The sequence below is a fragment of the Gymnoscopelus braueri genome (genome assembly GCF_963280865.1).
Source record: "Gymnoscopelus braueri genome assembly, chromosome: 15".
Classification (NCBI taxonomy): Eukaryota; Metazoa; Chordata; class Actinopteri; order Myctophiformes; family Myctophidae; genus Gymnoscopelus; species Gymnoscopelus braueri.
In genome coordinates, this window is record NC_137620.1 from 51,150,346 (window position 1) to 51,175,258 (window position 24,913).

Here is a 24,913-nt window from a genome sequence, read left to right on the forward strand (position 1 = left end):
ATGTGAATAGAAAACTTACTAGAACAGAGTCAATCTATCTTCACACCACTACACTATAACTTATTATAACTATTATTATTATTATTATTATTATTATCCTACTACTATAATTGAGAAGGACTATAATTGAAGGACAAGGGTTGGATGGTAAGTCCCTGAGACATACCAGCATCATGTCCAGGAGGTGTACTTGTACATCAAGCTGCCTCACGGTAAGGAAACAGGAGATAGGCTCCTGCTCTATGAGCCTCTATGGGCAAGGCTTACTTACTTTACTTATAATTGAGAAGTACGTCCGGAGTTGGTCAGCACAGGATCTCTCCACTTGCCTCCAAACTTGCCACAGACTATTGATCAGAGCTCTGGCTAATACTTAGGCTTCTTTCCCACCGTGATCAGTGATCAGACCCTCAGCTTGACTTGGCAGGGCTTTGCATGACGTTTATGACGGACTTCACATGACGTATGAGCCGTCCTGGTTCATAAATATCTCTTACAACACTTTAGCCACAGCATCCTTCCTTCTTTTTGGCAAAAAAGATGAGAGGAGAGGAGAGGAGAGGAGAGGAGGGGAGGGGGGGAGAGGAGAGGAGAGGAGAGGAGAGGAGGGGGGAGAGGAGAGGAGAGGAGAGGAGGGGGGGGAGAGGAGAGGAGAGGAGAGGAGAGGAGAGGAGAGGAGAGGAGAGGAGAGGAGACAGGAGACAGGAGAGGGTCCTTGAGGAGTTCCAGGGGAACTCCTCTCCTCTCCTCTCCTCTTTCTCCCCTCTTCTCCTCTCCTCACCCCCCCCCTCCCCTCCTCTCCTCCCCTCTTCTCTCTCCTCTCCTCCCCCTCCCCTCCTCTCCTCTCCTCCTCCCCCCAAACAAGAGAGTCTGATCACTGATCACGGTGGGAAAGAATTCTAAGTATTAGCCAGAGCACCGATCAGAAGTTTGGAGGCAAGTGGAGTGATCGTGTGCTGACCAACCCCGGACGTACTTTGGAGGTCATTTTAATTATAGTAGTAGGATAGGATAGGATAATTGAGAAACATGTTGAATAACTTAGATTTTTAACACATCGAGTGCCATAAACGGTCCGGACCGTTTTTGACCCAATTCTATTTTTATACGAGTGGCCCACGTGGGGCGCTAAAACGAAACTTTGACATCACCCAAGGAGTTTCTGAGAAGAAGAGGCTGGATGTGGCTCCATGTCAAAAATCCTTCCGGTCGGCGTTTTCAATGTTATCTCCTTGACTAAAAGCTTAATACCTTTTTAACGTGGTGGAAACGAGCCGTTTTCGATCGGCGATCACGCTGCAATGGAGTATCGCTTTGGAAATATTATTGTTCCAGGCGTTAGTCTCGCACGCACGCTTTGTTTACATGCACTTCCGCGTCGGGGCTTATACAGCACGAAACGTATAACGCAAGTGGATGGAAGAAATGCAGGCACTCAACGTATAATATTTTAATAAACCTCTGGCACCCAATGTGTTAACAACACATGATCTTCTCTTATGCTATAAAAACATTTTCTTGACATGAAAATGTTTGAGAACGACGAATGTAAAAGATCCAGTAATAACTACGTCTCAAATCCTGTCTGAGTCTAAAATAGTGATTGTGTTTATGTATGAATAAAGACCAGAAGACTAAGAGTCTAAAAGCCCTGCTAGTTACACCAGCAGTCTCACTAGTTCAGCTAAAAAGTAAAATAAAGTAAAATAAGTAACATGTCAGGAAGCCGATCTACAAGCTCACAGGTGCTCGTTACTGCCCTGCAACCAATTATAAATCAGGCTTTATAACCTAGCTCTCTAAAATGACACAATAAATCCAAATAAATATTATGTTTCACTGTATTGTAACCAACTTTAGCGGACCCAGCTGGACATGAAGGAGTTGAAGATCGACTGATGAGTTTACCATTTTTATTTCGTGTCTCAACGTGAAAACTAGGAACAGAAAACATACAATACATGCATCAAAAGTCAATTCATAAACATCATTGCATCAATAAACCTGGGAAAAGGTTCTAAAATTCATATATTCTCCTAATCATTAAGAATACATTATCCCATACATTAGACAGAGCATACATAAACAACCATAAGAAACCAATAAAACTTAATGAAGCATCCACAGTGACAACAGTACCAAGAAAACAGTTACACAAAAATAACACCTTTTTCCCCTTCCAGCTAGGCGCTAATGGCAGAGTTGTGTAACCTTCCGTCCTTCCTGTTGAGTTCTCGTTTAGATACAAAGACAACTACAAGAGCTTGCGTTAGACTGTTGTTTACTCAAGAATATTCAGGTCATACAATACAGCGTCTCCACATGTCGTGCAGCATAATAGCATAGACTTCCTGGTCGGTTCCCGGGCACGCTCCTTATAGGTCTCCTAAGCCCGGACCTCCCATAACATTAACTTCAACATTAACCTGTTCCAATCCAGGTAATAACATTACACCACACTTCCTTGACCATCCTTTCAGGTCCATTAGTAGACATGCAGTCTATGTGCAGTCTTTCCTTCCGTGCCGTCCGTAACAAACATTTCCTCCCTCCATGCTGTCACTGAGCTGGTTTAAATCATAGATATATATAAAGGCTAGATGACTCACCCGTGCTGCTGGCCAATGGAGTACGACGTTGCCACATGGCGGCCATCTTGGGACGGTCATTCATAACCTTATGTCTATGGTGCATGTACTTTGAAATAATCATAGCGTGCTCAATTTTCATCCGATTTTCAAACGGTTTGGTGTGTTGTAAACACCAAAGATGTAGTTATGATACTGCATACTTAATATTCTAAAACAAAAAAAAACATGATTATAATTATAAGTATGCAGTATCATAACTACATCTTTGGTGTTTACAACACACTAAACCGTTTGAAAATCGGATGAAAATTGAGCACGCTATGGTTATTTCAAAGTATATGCACCATAGACATAATGTTATGAATGACTGTTGCAAGATGGCCCGCGTTTGAGTTATGCTTGCGACGCCCCCTTGAGCCATCTAGCCTTTATATATATCTATGGTTTAAATAGCCCCCTTTCAGGTAGCCAGCCGCCCTGGCCTCCGTGTTCCGGTTAGAGCCTTCAAAATAAAAGTCTTGACGTTGTCGGGTCCGTTACACCAACAGCAACAGCTTTAATTTGACTTAGGATAAAGAATTAACATTTTAAACAAAATATTATATAGTTCTTTTTGCCCAAAGGGTGGCGCTAGATGAAAGGTTGTTTGGGTCACTTAATCAGTCGAGTTCATTCTCCAGGGAGCATCAATGTTCTCCATACGTTTCATGACAATCCTCACATTACATTTTCACACATCATGTGTGAAAGTGAACATTTTGGTCTAAAGGTGGCGCTAGAGTAGAGGTCATGGGGTCAGTAAAAGCAGTAGGTTTAATCCTGTGGGGAGAATGAATGTGATCAACAAGTTTCATGACGATCTGACCAGTACATTTAGACATGTTGTGTGACACTGAACATTTTGACCTAATGGTGGCGCTACAGGAAATACTATTTTGTCACTAAAATCAGTTGGTGTCATCCTCTGGGGAGCATGAAGGAGAACAGTCTTTATTTATATATATTATTTTCAAAATATGTCGTTTATGATATGTTTATGTAAGCTCACAATGTTCTGTGTTGCGACATGCTATGAGCTTGTAGATCTGCTATTTTGGTTAAATGTTCAGTAGAATAGGGTCACCTGACCACATGGTGGCGCTCTACCTTACCATATGTGCAACATTTCTTACTAGATAGAAAATCTCTTAGAGTTAACTTCATTGACAGTAAATGTGGAATAATGTGTTTGATCATCTCTGATTTTACATTTCATCTTTACAGACTTGCTGGCTGTGGCCTCAACCAGACAGACTGTGAAGTTGTGTCTTCAGCTCTCAGCTCTAATCCTTCACATCTAACAGAACTGGACATCAGTGGGAGCGAACTGGAGGATCCATTCATGGAGATTCTCTCTGCTGGACTGAAGAGTCCACATTGTAGACTGCAGACTCTAAGGTCAGATTAATTTACCACCATTATTGTTATATTTTACAATTTATTATTATTATAATATTGTTTCTTATATATGTTTTGGTGCTTTTCATGCCTTTATTTATTGCGGTTCTAAAACGTTTTCATGTCAAGGACCCTCAAAATGATATTGTATGTATTTGGCTGCAGACCCCCATCTAAAAATATTTTGTGCCAAGGATTTTTCAAAAATAGCAGATCTACAAGATCATAGTAGATCTACAAGATCATAGATATCTAGATAGCAGACCTACAAGCTCATAGCGCGGCACCGAGTGCCGCGCTATGAGCTTGTAGATCTGCTATTTAGATCTGCTACCCCCTGGTACCCCCCCCCCCCCCCAAAGGACCCCTGGGGGTCCCTGGACCCCACTTTGAGAACCAATGACGTATAGTACAGTAGGTAGACAGGAAATGGGGAGAGAGAGATGGGGAGTGACACGCAGCAAAGGCTGTCGGGATCAGGATTTGAACCTGCGATGCGCTGTCAGGCTACATTGGAGCCTAGGGACTGCTACGCCAGCGGCCCAGGACTGTTTTATCATTTATTATGTCGTATATATATATATATTTATTGTCGTATATGGTCCCATTTGATCAGACAAGAAAAACACTATTCCATAACTATTCCCTGAGTGCAAGAAGAACAAGGATCCAGTTTGAAAGAGGGTTTGTCCACAGAAATGCTTTTATTTCCACAGACGTGACACCTGCCAATCCACAGAGTGTACTTAAATCACAACAACATTGCACTTTATACAGACAGACATTTGACGTAGGACCTCCTCCCAGTCCTCCTTCTTGACCACTGACTCACAAACAGGTTTTTAGAAACAAAAGGCTTCTTGGGGTGGTCCTTCTCAGTCAGCACAATGGATCACACAATTTGTCTTGGTTTTAACACATAACATTTATCTATCAAACTGTCCTTTTACTCAAGCTCATATTATGAAATCATTGTTTAACATCTTATTAGCTTCAATATAAGACCACACATATATGTATTCAACCTTGTATGAATGATTTAGACAAAAATAGATGATTTAAATAGCATGACATTATTCCTTAGATTCAAGAAGAAAAGTTTACATGAAACTAACCAACCACATTTCACCAATGTTCATTCTTGTGTACTTACTACAAAATAAGGTTTTACTGTGAAATCAGAATAATACAGTATGAATTCAATCTAGCTTTACCAGAGGTCTGTGGGGATAGAGAGACAGATAACATATACATTCACCTTAGCCATCACCTTGCATAAGGACAATAGTATTATAATCAGCCGCTTGGTAACAAAAGACTTGGCCCAGAGACTTGTTTTGGTTCACACTTAAAGCTAGGAGCTTCTGCTCCAGGACAAAGACCAGGATCTTAAAGGGTTGACTGATCAACACATCAATAGCAGATTCAAATTAAGGGGGTTTGTTGCCTGACTGTTAGTGACTGCCTTCTCACCCTCTTGACTCCAAAAGGTCAAAAATTTCAGGCGAGGGCCTGAAAATTCCCACAATGTTAATAACCAATAATGAATATTACTTTAGATTTCCTAATCCATGTTTAATAGATACTTTTAGTCCTGGATATACCATATTATAACATGAATACTGTGGTGAGACTTTATTTGAAGAGTGTGAATAAGGTTGACATCATGGTAACCCACACTGACTAGAATAATGATAAGGTACAGTGACTACAGTATGTGATCCATCATGGCTGCTAGGGAATGATCACATCAGTTATGTAATCATTTGACTGTCAAACTGGTGTAAACACAGACTGGAAGGTCTGCTGGTTCCTCAGCCCACCAGCACCAGCAGTCTGATCAATTATGATCACTGTTTTGTCTGTAAGAGTTTCAGAGTAAAACAGTCCATTACTCTGAAATGTTTCCTGTGAGTTAAGTTTTTTTTTTAACACAGATTTTCCACACATATTTAGTGAAAGTCACAGAAATCAAAATCTATCTATCTATCTTATGTGTGTTGTTTACCACAAGGCTTACCACACGCTAGTTTTGCAACAGTAAGCTGACTGCAGTCCTTTTAACAAATCATATACTTTTGCAGTCGATGTTTCTCGACAATCGGCCTGCGGTTCTCATAGTTCATAGTTTTCCATAACACCTGGTGCTAGCTTCAGGCTAAAGTTGGCTTGTTAGAGCTAATGTAAATTGATTTGGCTGTCTATAGGACTGCGTGTGTGCACACGCAGTCCTATAGACAGCCCTCGAAAAAGGGGCTTTATATGCGTTTATATTTATACCCCTACCCAGGAAAGGGGGCGTGGCTGTGGAAAGGGGGCGTGCCTGTAAAAAACACATGTAATCTGTGTCATGCACAACACATACACAGTCCAATTGGATGTGTTTATATCCAATTAATTCTTGTTTGACTGGACAGGGGAAGCTAGTGAAAAAGTGAAACGTACATGCAGAGAAATGTGTTTTTTCAGAGCTGTTGCTGTCATAGAGCTTTATAAAAAACGTTTGCTTGTTCCCAAAGGGTATGTCAGTGACGTTGTTGTGTAACCTATTTAGACCTGAGGCCCATTCTAAAAACGCCTTCTAAATCCTGACCTAAGTTTTCTGAAAAACTTCAAATATGTATTCAAACATTACAAAACATTATAGCAACAGGAACCCCAAAAGAGGTTCCCGTCCTGAAAGGTATTGTTACAAATAGGGGTTCCCGCCCAAAATGAGTTCATGGTTGTTTGTGGTGAGTGACAGTGTGTATGACTGTGACATCACGAGGAGATCCTTGGAACTCAACACTACAGTAGATACAGTAGATACAGTAGATACAGTGATACAGTAGATACAGTGGATACAGTGATACAGTAGATACAGTAGATACAGTGATACAGTAGATACAGTGATACAGTAGATACAGTAGATACAGTGATACAGTGGATACAGTGGATACAGTGGATACAGTGATACAGTAGATACAGTAGATACAGTATATACAGTGGATACAGTGATACAGTAGATACAGTAGATACAGTGACACAGTAGATACAGTAGATACAGTGATACAGTAGATACAGTAGATACAGTGATACAGTGGTTCTCAAACTTTCATGTCATGGACACAGGAATATTTGCCTGTGAGTGACAGGCATAATTGTGTCCTATTCTTTTTTCAAAAATATTCAAATGTTTTCACATTTCACAGATTTTTTATAAATGGCAGATCTACAAGCTCACAATGCATCACTATGTGACACATTGTGAACTTATAGATCTGCTATTTTCAAATAGCCTATGTGTATAGGGCTCAGGTGGATACACTGGGGACCCCCTGAAACCCCCTCACGGACATCTTTGGGTCCCCGGACCCCACTTTGAGGACCAGTACAGTACGAGAACGTGGCGTCACACCATTGAAAGTAATATCTGAAACCTCTCAAGATGGCGCCAACCTGTCTATTGAACTGGTGGTCACTAATTCTAAATGGATACATTATCATTTTGGCCATTGCTTAGAAAGAAAGATCAGAAAGCTAATAATACAGGATACCAGTCATGGGGTTATTGAATGAATGAATGAATGAATGGTTTATTTCGGTCTTTTTTTTTTTCACAACAAATCAAAACAATTGTGTGGACTTTACAAAAAACAAAACAAAGAATGTTCAAAGTCATCTCACACACAAAATCCAAAGTCAATAACCCAAAAAGGAATAGGCTGAAGCAAAAATGCTTATTCATTGCCTATCCTTTACAATACTTAAAAACAAAATATATTTGACTATTAAAACAATCTTAAAATATACTGCCCAAAAAAAGAAAGAATATGTTTTACTCAAAACTACTCCTGAATAATTTGACTTTTTAAGTCTTTTTTCAATCTCCCCTGAGATGTACACTAAGGCTATTCCATAATTTAACTCCCAAAATTGAAACACATCTAGCTTTAACATTAGTTCTTGCTTCTTTACGTGTTTTAAAAATACATAACCCTCTTAACACATCGGGTGCCAAACACGGTCTGAACCGTGTTTGCGCAGAGTAGCGGTCCGGTGCCGAACACGGTCCAGACCGTGAAATATGTCTTTTTGTTTTTTTCGTTTTTCTCCACACGGGCGGGGCTAGAGCAGCTCTGGGAGTACCCATTGTGATCTTGAGAAGGATAGGCCAGATAGATCACCGGAAAAACAAAAACATGGCTGCCATCCACTTCCTGTCTATTTCCTTCTTTAAAACACCTATATCTCCGAATCTGTTTCCGGTGGGGAAAACCGGTCATGCGCGATGCGCGATCCCCCCCCATTGTAACTCGCGAGTGAAATGTTATCGTTCCAGGCTGTAGCCAGGGTCATCGCGCAACATGAATGGATGTTTTTTTTTACATGGATTTGCTCCTCGTGGAGTCTAGAGCTTTAAACAGCAAAGCGCAGTCAATGGGGAGAATGCTGGCACCCAACGTAAGTTGTTATGAAAAAATGCTGGCACCCAATGTGTTAAGAGTATACTTTCCTTTTCTTGGTTCAAAAAGACATTGAATACAAACTGGTAGGCTTTTACACTTAGCACGAAAAATCATTTCCAAGGTTTTTATGTACACCATATCTACAAATTTTAATGTGCTGGACTTTATGAATAATGGATTTGTCGATTCAAGGTAACTAGCTTTGTTTATTATTCTAATAGCTCTTTTCTGTATTTTAATAATAGAATCTATATTTGTTTTATATACATTCCCCCAGACCTCAACACAGTATGACATATAAGGCACAACAAGTGAAAAATACAATATATGCAAACATTTTTGATTCAACAGCTCCCTTGTTTTGTACAGAATGCCAACAGATTTGGCTAATTTACCTTTGATATATTGAATATGTGGCTTCCAACAGAGTTTGTGATCTATAATCACACCTAAGAATTTTGTTTCATATACTCTTTCAATTTTGGTTCCATTTAAATTAAGTTTAATTTCACAGTCAGTAGGAACACCACCAAATACCATAACTTTAGTTTTGTTTTCATTAAGTGACAACTTATTCCTATCAAACCATTTCTTTAACTTTATCAATTCCGTTTATACTGTTTTCAAGAATTCTTTCATGTCCTCCCCTGAACAAAGTAAATTAGTATCATCAGCAAACGTAACAATTTTCAAAATATTTGATACTGTAAAAATGTCATTTAAATAAAGTATAAATAACTTGGGTCCTAAAACGGAACCCTGTGGAACGCCACATGTTACTCTCCTGAGATGTGATTCTGTGTTATTAATGTTTACATATTGAGATCTATTATTTAGATTTAGATCTTAACCAATGATGAGTGACACCTCTTATTCCATACCGTTCCATTTTTTGTAAAAGCAGGGAATGATCAATTGTGTCAAACACTTTACGATATATTTTCCACAAAATCTATCACTGCTAAAGATGTTGATCTATTGCTCCTAAAACCATATTGATGGTCACTCAATAATCCATATTTCTCAATAAAGCCATCAAGTCTATTTACAAATAATTTTTCGAGTATTTTTGAAAATTGAGATAGCAATGATATAGGTCTGTAATTTGATATAGTATGTATATCACCACTTTTAAAAATTGGAATCACCTTGGCCATTTTCATTTCATCAGGAAAAATACCAGTTAAAAAGGATTTGTTACATATAAGTGAATGGTTTGAGGACACAGTCAAAGACTTCTTTTATAGTTGACATGTCAATAGTATTACTATCAGTAGATGTTTTATTCTTAAACTTTCTAACCACTTCTAGCACATCACTCTCACAAACTCCACCAAGGAACATTGAGTTGCTGTTTGTAGGTGAATCAAAATATTTTTCCTCCTCCGTAGGGAGGTCAATTTCCTTAGCCAAATTTGGGCCTACATTTACAAAATACTCATTAAACTCATTAACAATTTCCTCTATATTTTGAATAATTGAATTTTTTTCAAAGTATGTTGGAAATTCCTTTTTACCAGACTAATCAAGTCATTAAGCACACCCCAGGTAGCTTTAATATTATTTTTATGCATTTGCAACATCTGATTATAGTAGTCTTTTTTTTGTGATCTCATAATACATGTCAATCTGTTTTTATAGTTTTTGTACTTGTCCTCCTTATCCTTTGTTCGATGTTTGATAAATTCCCTGTAGAGCCTATTTTTCTTAGTGCAAGCCTTTTCCAAACCCTTGGTAAGCCATGGTTTCACCTTCTTTTTAGGATTTTGTCTGCACTCCTTCAATGGACAATGTCGGTCGTAATATGACAAAATTTTACCCAAAAATGCATTGTATGCCTCATTGGTATCCTCTACATAAACCTCCTGCCAATCATGACTCAAAAGGTCTGCCTTAAGTGCCAGTATTGCTTCTGGTGATTTTTTTCTAACCAAATTGTATGTATGCCTATTTGTTCTTAATTTTAATTTATTCTTCATTTCTAGCACAGCAAAGACAGGCAAATGATCACTTACATCAGTCACTAATAGTCCACTTATTATCTTCTCATCCATTACATTTGTAAAAATATTGTCAATTAGTGTTGCACTGTCCTTTGTTATTCTGCTATGTTTTACAATTAAAGGATAGAAACTCAGACTAAACATATTATCAACACATTCTTTGTTTTTTGTATGTTCATTAGATTTCATCAAATCAATATTGAAGTCGCCACAAACAAAAATCACCTTGTCCTTATGCATTTCATATAATTCAGAAATCTTCTTATTAAATTGATCAATACACGACCCTGGTGTTCTGTAAATGCAACTAATTAATATATTTTTGAATCTTTCAACGTTGATTTCAATGGTTACACATTCCATCAAATTGTCAATAACCGTTGTCATGTTTTCAATAAGTTTACACTTAAAGTCAGACTCCACAAACAGGGCAACACCCCCTGCCCTTTTGTTGACCCTGTTTTGCCAAAACATTTCATAGCCCTCTAATCCCCCTTGAAGTTCTTTGTCACTTCTCAACCAAGTCTCAGAAATTGCTACTACACTAAACTTATTTTTAACCTTTTGAAGGTACTTTTTAATTTTTGAGAAATGACTGTAGAGACTCCTACTATTGAAATGAATCACTGAAAACCATTTTCACTTTTTAATTGAACTTATCTTTGGAATAATATTCACAATTCAAATCAAAGTTCTGGTAGAAGTTGATCTCTGGATCAATGTCACTGTCTAACTCATAAAGTTTGTGGTCTTGAAAGTCAAAAGACTTTAAATCTGTGTTTTCACACATTGTCTCATGTCAGATTTATCACAAACATTTCACAACCCACCCAAAGTACAAAAGAAAACACAAAGAACATATGACCCTCCCTAGTCCACCACTTTGCCAAAGCATTTGTTATTTTCATTTATATTGATCAAGTTCTTTTATGTCTCTGACGGTTATTACTTTGGCCTGTTCATCATTCAGCCGTATCATTACTTTACAGTTCCTTGTCCAAGTGTCCTTGATTCCATTTGCCTTTCGCAGGATTCTAGCCTGTCTTGCAATTTCACCATTTCTCTTTGTGAGATGCTCATTTACATATACACCTGTGAGATGCTCATTTACATATACACCTGTGAGATGCTCATTTACATATACACCTGTGAGATGCTCATTTACATATACACCTGTGTCCTTCAATCTTCCCATCTGTAGCACCTCAATTTAATGTTTTCTACTCACAAATCTGATGATGATGTTTGGCCTGTTGTTTTGTCTTTGGGTTAGGGTTAGAACTGTTGTTTTGTCTTTGGGGTTAGGGTTAGAACTGTTGTTTTGTCTTTGGGGTTAGGGTTAGAACTGTTGTTTTGTCTTTGGGGTTAGGGTTAGAACTGTTGTTTTGTCTTTGGGGTTGGTTAGAACTGTTGTTTTGTCTTTGGGGTTGGTTAGAACTGTTGTTTTGTCTTTGGGGTTAGGGTTAGAACTGTTGTTTTGTCTTTGGGGTTGGTTAAAACTGTTGTTTTGTCTTTGGGGTTGGTTAGAACTGTTGTTTTGTCTTTGGGGTTAGGGTTAGAACTGTTGTTTTGTCTTTGGGGTTAGGGTTAGAACTGTTGTTTTGTCTTTGGGGTTAGGGTTAGAACTGTTGTTTTTTCTTTGGGGTTAGGGTTAGAACTGTTGTTTTGTCTTTGGGGTTGGTTAGAACTGTTGTTTTGTCTTTGGGGTTGGTTAGAACTGTTGTTTTGTCTTTGGGGTTAGGGTTAGAACTGTTGTTTTGTCTTTTGTCTTTGGGGTTAGAACTGTTGTTTTGTCTTTGGGGTTAGGGTTAGAACTGTTGTTTTGTCTTTGGGGTCAGGGTTAGAACTGTTGTTTTGTCTTTGGGGTTAGGGTTAGAACTGTTGTTTTGTCTTTGGGGTTAGGGTTAGAACTGTTGTTTTGTCTTTGGGGTTGGTTAGAACTGTTGTTTTGTCTTTGGGGTTGGTTAGAACTGTTGTTTTGTCTTTGGGGTTGGTTAAAACTGTTGTTTTGTCTTTGGGGTTAGGGTTAGAACTGTTGTTTTGTCTTTGGGGTTGGTTAAAACTGTTGTTTTGTCTTTGGGGTTAGGGTTAGGAACTGTTGTTTTGTCTTTGGGGTTAGGGTTAAAACTGTTGTTTTGTCTTTGGGGTTGGTTAGAACTGTTGTTTTGTCTTTGGGGTTAGGGTTAGAACTGTTGTTTTGTCTTTGGGGTTGGTTAAAACTGTTGTTTTGTCTTTGGGGTTGGTTAAAACTGTTGTTTTGTCTTTGGGGTTGGTTAGAACTGTTGTTTTGTCTTTGGGGTTAGGGTTAGAACTGTTGTTTTGTCTTTGGGGTTGGTTAAAACTGTTGTTTTGTCTTTGGGGTTGGTTAGAACTGTTGTTTTGTCTTTGGGGTTAGGGTTAGAACTGTTGTTTTGTCTTTGGGGTTAGGGTTAGAACTGTTGTTTAGTCTTTGGGGTTAGGGTTAGAACTGTTGTTTTGTCTTTGGGGTTGGTTAGAACTGTTGTTTTGTCTTTGGGGTTGGTTAGAACTGTTGTTTTGTCTTTGGGGTTAGGGTTAAAACTGTTGTTTTGTCTTTGGGGTTGGTTAAAACTGTTGTTTTGTCTTTGGGGTTGGTTAAAACAGTTGTTTTGTCTTTGGGGTTGGTTAAAACTGTTGTTTTGTCTTTGGGGTTAGGGTTAAAACTGTTGTTTTGTCTTTGGGGTTGGTTAAAACTGTTGTTTTGTCTTTGGGGTTGGTTAAAACAGTTGTTTTGTCTTTGGGGTTGGTTAGAACTGTTGTTTTGTCTTTGGGGTAGGATGTGACAAGCAGCTATGTTTCTGCTGTCCAAAGGGATGTCTTTGCTGTTGAAAACAACTATTAAGCTATTAAGATGTTTTTCTTTATTATTTGTTTGTTAGTCTAGACAGGCTATGCTATTTTCTGAACATGCAGTATTGTGTGTGAATGATGTGTTGTAACACAAGTTGTATTGTGTTATGCTCTAATTTGAATCTTAAAAATGGGATATATTTTATGATAATACTGTTATCACAGTCATATCTTAAATCCAATACCTGTAATGACCTAATTAAATTAGTTGAAATACATTATTTTATTGTATTTGTTTGACTAAAACTAATGACTGAAACGGGACTTGAGTTTTCGTCTTCGGTTCTTTCATCTTGCCACACAAACTGAGGTGGGTGTCTATATTAACTCATTGAGTGCCAGAATTTTTTTTTTTTTTTAAACCTTTTGCAATTCTGGCACTCAATTGTACTACCTATGAGTATGTAAAAGAACAAAAATGAATAAACAAGAATTATTTCTATATTATGTTGTCCCAGTACCAGAGTTTTTTCAAAGTAAAAAAAAAGTGCTTAGGAGGCGAGATACAGCCTTTTTCAGTTATACGTTAAACAAGGAGCTGCAAATCTTCAGATAATGATATCTTGGGTTCTGAACATGTTTTAAAAAAAATAAAAAAAATAAAAAAAAACATTTTCTTTTTTTACTATTTTTTCAAAAACACGTCAAACACTCATTGGCACATTGCGCCATAGCGGTAAAAACACATGAAACACGTTAATGGCACTCAATAAGTTAAAATTGCCTAGAGGGTGCGCAGCGCACTGTTCCTCTGATCCGCACTAAACTTGGCACCAACATTGATTAGGGGTCTGGCATCACAATAGCCACACCAGGGGCCCCTAACGTGATTTGCGCCGTGTAGCGGCCTGAAAATCTAGTTGAGGAAAATAATCCATTATTACATATCTGTGTGTGATAAAAGTATGTGAACCTTTACTTTCAGTAAGTGGTGTGACCCCCTTGTGCAACAATAACTACAACTAAACATTTCTGGTAACTGACGATCAATCCTGTACATGGGCTTGGAGGTCTTTTATTCCATTCTGCTGTACAGAACAACTTAAAGTCAGGACTTTGTCTTTGCCATTCTATAAGACATTAACTTTATTCTTCTTTGTTCCGTCAATGATGGTGTGATGAGGAATGCTCCCTTAGCATAAGTTCTAACACCCTGGTGCAACTTAGACACATCACGAGTGATGTATCCTGGGGTGATCAGGTGTTTGGTTTCTTTCAACATCATACACCCTCGCCCAGGTGACCCTCTGTGATGACCCTCAGCACCTGGTCATGATGCTATCGGTAGCGCCCATATCCCATTGCTTTTGGACAACAGCTCAAGATGTTCTCCAGTCATCCTCCTCTCTGGCAGAGTGGGCACAGTGGAGTATCTGCCAGGCCCCAGTGGAAGAGGTTGGACGGGCTGGGGAGGACATCGTAGATCCACTGAACCAGGAACTTTCATCATCATCATAACCTTTATTTCAACTCTGAGTACAGTTGAGGGCAAGCCCTCATTTTCAATGTAGCCGAGATACAACATAATCAACATAATCAACAGGAATACATTTACATACATCAATATTAATTCATAATCAGAGAATAGAAAATACTCAGCATTTCAAAGAAAGAACAGGAAAATGTAATAAAACAGTTAGTCTGGTACAAAGGTGCTGGAAACCATTGCACCATCTGCCTGGAATGAGCTTCAGAAGTCCCTAAAAATCTGAGAGCCGGGCAAGGCAGCATTCTCTGTTAGTGCACTGTGCAATAACAGAGAATGCTGCCTTGCCTGGCTCTGTATTCGCAAGTCACTCGAACGGGTCTGGTGGGTACTAGGGTTCTGATCCAACATATCACAAATATATGGGGGGAGCATTCCTGAGATAGCTTTAAAAATAAACAGATGCCAGTGCTTATCACGCCTCACAGAGCTAGAGGATAAGCCTGCGTTTTCATAACTTTATCCAGTGTGGCTCAGACTTCCATAGCTCTGTCCACCATATCTATCAATGCAGTCTCAGTCCTGACTCCTCTCCAACCAATTTATAACTCCTCCCGCCCAACACTCCCTGCTGACAGGCTCCGCCCCCAGCCCATAGGATTATGTGCAGTGACAATTATTACCGTCCCCGGCTTCCCTCCCCCTGAACACGGGCCAATTGTGTTCGTATAGACGCTTGACAAAGCCGGATACGTGGTGTATCCGGCTTTGTCAAGCGTCTATACGAACACAATTGGCGGTGAGCAGGCACATTACCACTGTGCTACCCGAGCACCTGAGCTTGGTCATTTTTTATATGAACAAGTTATGTAAATGTCTAGAAAACTATAGTTTGATTATTTTTCTTGGCAGTTAACTTTGTGTAATATGTTTTGATCAACTCATATCGTATATTTAATCTGTTATTACAGACTTGTTGGCTGTGACATCAGGAAATCAGGATTTGAACTTCTGGCTTCAGCTCTCGGCTCTAATCCTTCCCACATAAAAGAACTGGACCTGAGTTACAACGACCTCCAAGAACCATCAGTACTGGAGCTGATCTCTGCTCTACTGAAGAGTCCACTTTGTAGCCTGGAAACTCTGAGGTCAGACAATTTTCAATAATTTCTCAACAATTGTTTTATTATTAATGTGATCATAATTATTACACAATGCAACTGTGTTGAATCTTTATTTGAAGACCGTGTATAAGGTTTATATCATGTTAATCCACACTGACTAGTAATAAGGTACAGTAACTATGTACAGCCAAGCTGACATGCAACATTTAAAACTTAATCACCTCAGATCACATTATAGGTTGAAAGCTTAGTTAGATCATCATCTCCTAGTTTGGAATATTATTTACATTGATATTAATTTCAAATATGAATTCAAAATGTGTCACATTCAGACCATTGAGTCCCAGCTTCTCTTATGCTATACATATATTTATTATTTATACAGTATATTTAGAAAAAAACAGACCATTTACTTGACCGATGGTCCTGTAATTATAAGGTACAACAAGAACCTCTCAAAATAATCTGTTATAATCTGTTAAAACCATCCGTTAGTAATGTGTTCATCTGTCTATTGGTAATGGGTCCTAAAATCCTATTGGTAGTTACAGTTTCCTGTCTGTTTGGTGCTTGTTGAATAATTAAAAAAGATGATTTAGATCATATTATTCCTGGCTGCCTACTATTTCCAGACCTTGGATCCCTTCTTAAAAGGACCCTAGCTAATAAGCCTTATATGCCTTAATACATTATAACTTCCTTCTGTAACAAAAATTTAAAACACCTTAAATATTGTATTTATTTTAGAAACGGTTCATCTTTTACTCAAGGAGGTCAGCACCCGTCACAAGTTGATGATGTCATCATCAACTTGCCGCTAGCAAGCGAGGTCCACTAGAGCCGACTCAGCACCGTTCAAGTTATGTACCGATGGGGACGGAATCGTAAATTATGAATTAATTAATTCATTTTATTTATCAGCCGGCGCAGAGCACTATTTTCCACCATGAAGGAAAGCCGGGCATTGCTGTCCTCCTGGAATGCGAAGTGCTCGACCGGAGTTCTTAATTGATCTCTTTGAACTTCAAAGGGGTTTTGAACTGAGTAGATTTATTGGGCGATAAAAGTGTCAAACTCGTGCTCTCTCTAATCAATGAATGCATCAAAGACAGCAATCACTCTGAGACCTGTCAGAGAGGGGAGGGGGAGTGTGTGTGTGTGTGTGTGTGTGTGTGTGTGTGTGTGTGTGTGTGTGTGTGTGTGTGTGTGTACACACAGATCTGAAAAGCTACCTCGACTGCCTTTAACATATTGAGTGCCATAAACGGTCCGGACCGTTTTTGGACCATTTTTTAAATTATACATTTTTCCCACGTGGGGGCGCTCTAACGAAACTTTGGGATCATCCAAGGAGTCTCTGAGAAGGAGAGGCCGGATGTGGATCCATGTCAAAAATGCTTCCGGTCGTCCGCTCTAATGTTAACTCCTTGACTAAAAGCTTAATATCTCCATTTCTTTTTAACGTGGTGGAAGTGAGACGTTATCGATCGGCGATCACTCTGCAATGGAGGATCGCGTTAGAAATATTATTGTTCCAGGCGTTAGTCGGGACCCTCCGCCGTCTCGCACGCACGCTTTGTTTACATGCACTTCCGCGTCGGGGCTTCTACAGCACGAAACATATCAACGTAAGTGGATGGAAGATATGCTGCACTGAACATACCCTATTTTAATAAACCTCTGGCACACGATGTGTTAAGGCACATAAGGCTCATTAGCCAGGGATCCTTTCAAAAACCCAGACAGTCCATCAAGATATTGATTCTGTAATTACAGACTTGCTGGCTGTAACATCACACAGACAGGATGTGAAGTTCTGGCTTCAGCTCTCAGCTCTAATCTTGTCCGTTTGAAGCAACTGGACCTCAGTTTTAACAGCCTGCACGATTCAGGACTGAACGTGATTTCTACTGGATTGAAGAGTCCACATTGTAAACTGCAGATCCTGAGGTAAATAATGTGTTTTCTAGATCTCTAGAGTAGATCTCTACTTGAACATCAACAGCTGTTTTTAAATATGTATTTCTCTGCAGCTTGTCAGGCTGTGAGGTCACAGAGGAAGGCTGTTCTTCTCTGGCTTCAGCTCTGACCTTCAACCCCTCCCATCTGAAACAGCTAGACCTGAACCTCAACCAACCAACCAGGCTAGAGCAACTCTCTGATGTAGTCAAGAGTCCACATTTTGGACTAGAGACTCTCAGGTGAGTAGAACTGGACTGTGTCCATGTTTGTGCACCTTCAGAGCAGCATGGATGGACTTGACAATCCATTGTTTCTGGTTTGGAAAAGCCTTCACTTTAGGTTCTACACCATCCACCATTGTTCCTATGAAGCCGGTCACCACCTCTGTAAACTCGTTCACGTCATTTCCAGAGCTTTAATGAAACCAATGCATCCACATCGCTCAAAGTGTCCTGCAGAGAAAGGTCTGTCAAGACAGAATCGGACTTCGCAACGTTTGGAACAGCAACTCGCTCGCCTGAGCTCGCCTGAGCTCACTGATAAGACCCAAATAGACCCAACTAGTCGGGTAGCTAGGTGTGTCTTCAAGTTGGAGGTGTGTCTTCAGGTTGGAGGTGTGTCTTCGGCCCAACTGATTGATGATTGGTGCTGATTTGGATCCTGGTGGCCGTATGAAAAACTGTGAAAGTAGTAGAGGCTCACAACGTGTCGTAATGTGCTGCGTTGTGACCTTGCAGATCTGCTATTTTCGCAATTTTCAAGATTAAAAAGAAAATACATTGTTTTTTTGTTTTTAAATATTACCACAGGGTGTCCACACTAGTTGTTAACAACAGATTTCATGTTTAAACAAATTTGCGGTAAAAAAATATATTTATATTAAAAATAACGTTTGTAATTTTCTGTTTTCTTGGTTAACACTAGCATGACTGGGGTTTCATTATCCCACACACTGCCTGATTTGGGGATCAAAAACGGTCTTTTTGATCCCCAAATCAGGCTATTCTATTGGTCACTGTCTCCCCTCTGTGCTCCAGATGAGCTCACACCTTCTCCCCCACACAGTGGGGGTTCCATTGTCTTCTAAATAGCTATTAACATTTCAATTGCACTCTGCTCAGTCAGTGAGGTCACATATGTTGTTGTTGTAGGCAGGCAGAAACATTATAAAATAGGCTAACTTGTAATGGTAACTGCAGATTATGTATGTAAAATCTTTATTAAAAAAGCGTATAAAACAGCGCGATCTGTAGCGTCACATTAAACTCTTCAGTGAAACATGGAGCCTATATGAACGCTGAAGCCACTGTCAAATTACGTGACTATCTCCATTGTCCAAAACACATGGATATCTCTTGACAAACCAATATTATTATTATTCATAATAATAATATTCACATTATTGTCTGAGCGTAAAGCTCTCATTCTATCAGCTGTCCACGTTGCTGACAAAAGCGTCTCCTCTCCTCCCTGTCAGCGCAACAAGTGAACACATCGCTATGTTCCACAAATGTGCTCATTCCTGCTCTACTCCTGCGCTAAATATCTGATCTACAAACATAAAACAGTCGCTGCCTGACGAGCCCTATGCTTGTAGATCAGATCTGTTGGCACAGCATTAGAAAACAGCGCGATCTGTAGCGAACACATCGGTATGCTTCACACATGTGCTCAATCCTGCGCACAATATCTGATCTTCAAGCATAAAACAGTTGCTGCGTGACAAGCTGTATGCTTGTAGGTCCTATCTTTTTCCACCGCTTTGCAGTGAGGTGGGTTGCCAAATTTTGCGAGAGAAATGAGCAGTCAGGTCTATGAAAATGTTACTGCATGCGTCGTTGTGCCCTGAGAAAACAGTGAGGCATGAATGGGGTTTATAGCCGAGGCTAATTTGCAACCCCAGTCCCTGGTTAGACCTTTCTATATAAATATTTACCTAATAAAAAATCATTTACAAAAGGACATGCATGAAGCTCTAATCTAAACAAGTATGAAAAGATATTTATACCTGCAAAGTAACTAGTAACTAAAGTTTTCAAATAATTGTAGTGGAGTGAAAGTACAAGATTTGCCTCTGAGCTGTAGTGGAGTAGATAATTATTACCATTATAATGTAATTATATATATAATAATAATAATAATAATAATAATAATAATGGAAAGACGTGAAAAACAAGCCCAAAGTCGCTTATAATAAGCAGACATGGCAACATAGACTCGTTGCTCTGCGGTGGGTCTTGAGGTGTGAACTGCTTTTCCCTGGGGGAGAAAGGGTGAGAGCGGTCAATTTAGCCGAAATATAGCGGTTGGGATGGTATATATGGGGTTTATTTCATATTTATAATACGTTTCAGAAAAGAAAGAAAAAACAGAGATGATTTGAAACAAATAGTTAGGAAAAGTCATGAAAGGGGAACTTTCTCAGAGCTTCATGAGAGAAGATAATCCACTTTAAATTCTCAAAATCGGTCAGATTGATGGCTTAGTCATGCGAGTGTTATTGGCCTATTTCAGTAGAATCAGAATCAACAATATTGAATTAGGTCAAATTATTCGGAGGAGAGCGAGTGTGTTTGTGTTGTGTTTGTGGCTGCACTGGCTGCTCTGCGAGTGCAGTCCAGTGTTGCCAAATCTGTTAATTATAAGCGACTTTGGGCTTCTTTTTTCTGTAAAGTAGCTTGTAAATATTATGGGTTCATGGCATGAAAATGTTATAGAATCACTGCTCTAAAACAACATTAGACAATAAAGTTTGAAAACTCACTCACGTCTGAAAATGAGCGTCATTTAAATAACACATGCCCTTAAATATTCTCGAAACGCTCCGATTTTTCGACATGAAGAACCAGAATACGACCAAACAAAGCATGGAAAGACAATAAGAAAGAGTTTCGCCGGCTCGCCTCGCTGCCTGTCAAGTCACACACACACACACACACACACACACACACACACACACACACACACACACACACACACACACACACACACACACACACACACACACACACGCCAACTGTGTCTTTCATGTAATCCTTTACGGTAGAATCTTTGTCACGTAGGCTTGTAGCCTACATGAATGACATATATGATACCAATCACATCGCCATGAATGGAATACGTTTGTATATTTATTTACCCCATACCGAGCAGTGCGCGTTCGAGTTACACTAAAATAAAGCAGTCATGTAGGCTATTCCCCATGAGACTCGGGCGGGCTGCAGTGATCCCGTGTCGCCACGTTAATAAGAGATTGGAGCTTCGGGTTTATATCCTTAACCCAGCCAGGTTGTAGCCTTCATAACTCTCTATGACATAACTCCAAACCATAGGACAAGCTATTGTAAGTTTGTAGACCTCACTGTCCATGAAAAGATGGTCTGGAAAATGCTCTCGCAAAAGCGCTTGTATATTTAGAAAATAGCAGCTCTACAAGCTCACGTGTGACGCTTGTGAGCTTGTAGATCTGCTATTTTCAATGCAGCCAGATCTGCAATCTTGTCTGAATGACTGTTAAAGCAGTTTGTTTAAATTACTTTATAAAATGTTATATTTTCACAGGGATTATTTATTAGTGTAGATATACATTTTGGAGTATATGTGTCCAGATGCCTGTCAGACGGTCAGACAATGCTGCTCCGCAGGTTTAGAATGGAATAAACGGGCGCAGCCAACGTCAACAACTGCTATCGACCAGACGTGAGATCTCAGCGTACCGTAGGCTGAAACCAACGTCAGGATATATTGATAAATGCCGAAAGTTGCGGTGATCTCGCCGTACGCCCATTATTTGGTCTGCACCGCGTTGATAAATGAGGGCCACTGACTGTGACCACAAGTTAGAAACTCAAAGTGCGTATAAGAGGCACAGCTGCTTACAATGTGATGCATTGGGGGGGAGGGGGGGGGCAGTTCAAATATGATTATTTTGGGGGGTCCCCAGTTCAAATATGATTATTTTGGGGGGTCCCCAGTTCAAATATGATTATTTTGGGGTGTCCCCAGTTCAAATATGATTATTTTGGGGGGTCGCAGCCTGAAAAGGTTGAGAACCACTGCATTAGGATATAATGTACTCACACACACTTTCTTTTACAAATAGTTTAAAATTTTGACACATTTTGTTTAATGTGTTGTATTGTGACATGTTGTGAGCTTGTAGATCTGCTATTTCAACATTATTATTACAGAATATAGACTCTAGGGTTCAAGATTTTAATTAAAGCTGAAATCTGGAACTGATTTTAATTAATAAAACATAATTATTTATATTAATTATTTTGTATGTTAAACACTTAAACCCACGTCACTGACTGGAGTTCCTCAGGGTTCTACAGTATACTAGGACCCCTCTGTTTTTCCTCTTATCCCGAACACAGCTTATTCATGCGCTTTCTGTGCGTGCGCCAGTGCCTGCTTTCCAAATCCGGAGTTTGATTTTGGCTTGATATCGTTTGATAGAGAGAAAATAAATGCATGAATCATACGCCAAATAAAAATAGACAATTGACAGATCAAGGACCACTTTTCTTTTTTTTATAAAAAAAACCGTCAGCTGTTTATTAGCGTTGTGTTAGACAGTCAGACATTGATTCATTGTTGTTCTACTTCCTACAGTGTGAATCATGGAGGAGAACACTGGATTAAACCTCAACTCCTTACAAGATGTGAGTGTCTGTCTGTCTCCATTAATTATAAGCGACTTTGGGCTTCTTTTTTCTGTAAAGTAGCTTGTAAATATTATGGGTTCATGGCATGAAAATGTTATAGAATCACTGCTCTAAAACAACATTAGACAATAAAGTTTGAAAACTCACTCACGTCTGAAAATGAGCGTCATTTAAATAACACATGCCCTTAAATATTCTCATATTGGAGGAGTTGAGGTGGATTAAACCTCAACTCCTTACAAGATGTGAGTGTCTGTCTGTCTGTCTGTCTGTAAGCCTGTCTGTCTGTCTGTCTGTCTGTAAGCCTGTCTGTCTGTCTGTCTGTCTGTAAGCCTGTCTGTCTGTCTGTCTGTAAGTCTGTAAGTCTGTCTGTCTGTCTGTCTGTCTGTCTGTCTGTCTGTCTGTCTGTCTGTCTGTCTGTCTGTCTGTCTGTCTGTAAGCCTGTCTCTCTGTCTGTCTGTGTGTCTGTCTGTCTGTCTGTCTGTCTGTCTGTCTGTCTGTCTGTCTGTCTGTCTGTAAGCCTGTCTCTCTGTCTCTCTGTCTCTCTGTCTGTCTGTGTGTCTGTCTGTCTGTAAGCCTGTCTGTCTCTCTGTCTGTCTGTCTGTCTGTCTGTCTGTCTGTCTGTCTGTCTGTCTGTCTGTCTGTCTGTCTGTCTGTCTGTAAGCCTGTCTGTCTGTCTGTCTGTCTGTCTGTCTGTCTGTCTGTCTGTCTGTCTGTAAGCCTGCCTGTCTGTCTGTCTGTCTGTCTGTCTGTCTGTCTGTCTGTCTGTCTGTCTGTCTGTAAGCCTGTCTGTCTGTCTGTCTGTCTGTCTGTCTGTCTGTCTGTCTGTCTGTCTGTCTGTCTGTCTGTCTGTCTGTCTGTCTGTCAGCCTGTCTGTCAGCCTGTCTGTAAGCCTGTCTGTCTGTCTGTCTGTAAGCCTGTCTGTCTGTCTGTCTGTCTGTCTGTAAGCCTGTCTGTCTGTCTGTCTGTCTGTCTGTAAGCCTGTCTCTCTGTCTCTCTGTCTGTCTGTGTGTCTGTCTGTCTGTAAGCCTGTCTGTCTCTCTGTCTGTCTGTCTGTCTGTCTGTCTGTCTGTCTGTCTGTCTGTCTGTCTGTCTGTAAGCCTGTCTGTCTGTCTGTCTGTCTGTAAGCCTGTCTGTCTGTCTGTCTGTAAGTCTGTCTGTCTGTCTGTCTGTCTGTCTGTCTGTCTGTCTGTCTGTCTGTCTGTCTGTCTGTCTGTCTGTCTGCCTGTCTGTCTGTAAGCCTGTCTGTCTGTCTGTCTGTCTGTCTGTCTGTCTGTCTGTCTGTCTGTCTGTCTGTCTGTCTGTCTGTCTGTAAGCCTGTCTGTCTGTCTGTCTGTCTGTCTGTCTGTCTGTCTGTCTGTCTGTCTGTCTGTCTGTAAGCCTGTCTGTCTGTCTGTCTGTCTGTCTGTAAGCCTGTCTGTCTGTCTGTCTGTCTGTCTGTAAGCCTGTCTGTCTGTCTGTCTGTCTGTCTGTCTGTCTGTCTGTCTGTCTGTCTGTCTGACCGGGGTCCCCCAGGGCTCTATCCTTGACCCTCTCCTTTTTCCCTCTACACCAAACAGGTTAGTTGAAAATAGCAGATCTACAAGCTCACAAGGTGTTGTATTGTATGTATTGTATATTGTGACATGCTGTGAGCTTGTAGATCTGCTATTTCAACATTATTATTACAGAATATAGACTCTAGGGTTCAAGTGTTTAATTAAAGCTGAAATCTGGAACTGATTTTAATTAATAAAACATCATTATTTATATTAATTATAAACATTGTAATTATTTTTATTTTGTATGTTAAACACTTAAACCCACATCACTGACTGGAGTTCCTCAGGGTTCTACAGTATACTAGGACCCCTCTGTTTTTCCTCTTCCCCCAAAATCTACAAGCTCACAAGGCGTTACAATGTGACGCCGTGTGAGCTTGTAGATCTGCTATTTTCACAGAATGTTCACCCCAGAATAGGGGTGTGTGTGTGTGTGTGTGTGTGTGTGTGTGTGTGTGTGTGTGTGTGTGTGTGTGTGTGTGTGTGTGTGTGTGTGTGTGTGTGTGTGTGTGTGTGTGTGTGTGTGTGTGTGTGTGTGTGTGTGTGTGTCCAATAATTAAACACAAATTCTCACAAGACAATACATAGAGAGTACTGTCACTTTAAAAGTCTCATTTATGCTTCATCATACCATGGTGCCACACGCCTAAAACAGCCTCGATCTACAACCTCACAACGCACCTCATGGTGAGCTTGTAGATCTGCTGACACACCTGTGTGTGTGTGTGTGTGTGTGTGTGTGTGTGTGTGTGTCTCAGTGAATGATGTTTTAATGTTTACTGTATTATTTTCTCATCAGATTTCCATCGTCTCACTCTGGACACAAACACAGCATACAGA

General features: G+C 39.9%; 1 protein-coding gene across 1 annotated transcript in view; it reads left to right on the forward strand.

Annotated features, from left to right (window-relative positions):
* LOC308101628 (NACHT, LRR and PYD domains-containing protein 3-like) overlaps positions 1-24,907 on the forward strand; it is a gene marked incomplete at both ends in the record, with an annotated part of 39,544 nt that extends 14,637 nt beyond the window's left edge. Inside the window, 6 exons of the mRNA XM_080451049.1 lie at positions 3,855-4,028; positions 15,748-15,924; positions 17,677-17,850; positions 17,934-18,101; positions 22,480-22,529; positions 24,873-24,907. Of these exons, the coding sequence (XP_080307175.1) occupies positions 3,855-4,028; positions 15,748-15,924; positions 17,677-17,850; positions 17,934-18,101; positions 22,480-22,529; positions 24,873-24,907 (778 nt within the window). The remainder of the gene's footprint in view (positions 1-3,854; positions 4,029-15,747; positions 15,925-17,676; positions 17,851-17,933; positions 18,102-22,479; positions 22,530-24,872) is intronic.
* Between the last annotated feature and the right edge of the window lie 6 nt (positions 24,908-24,913).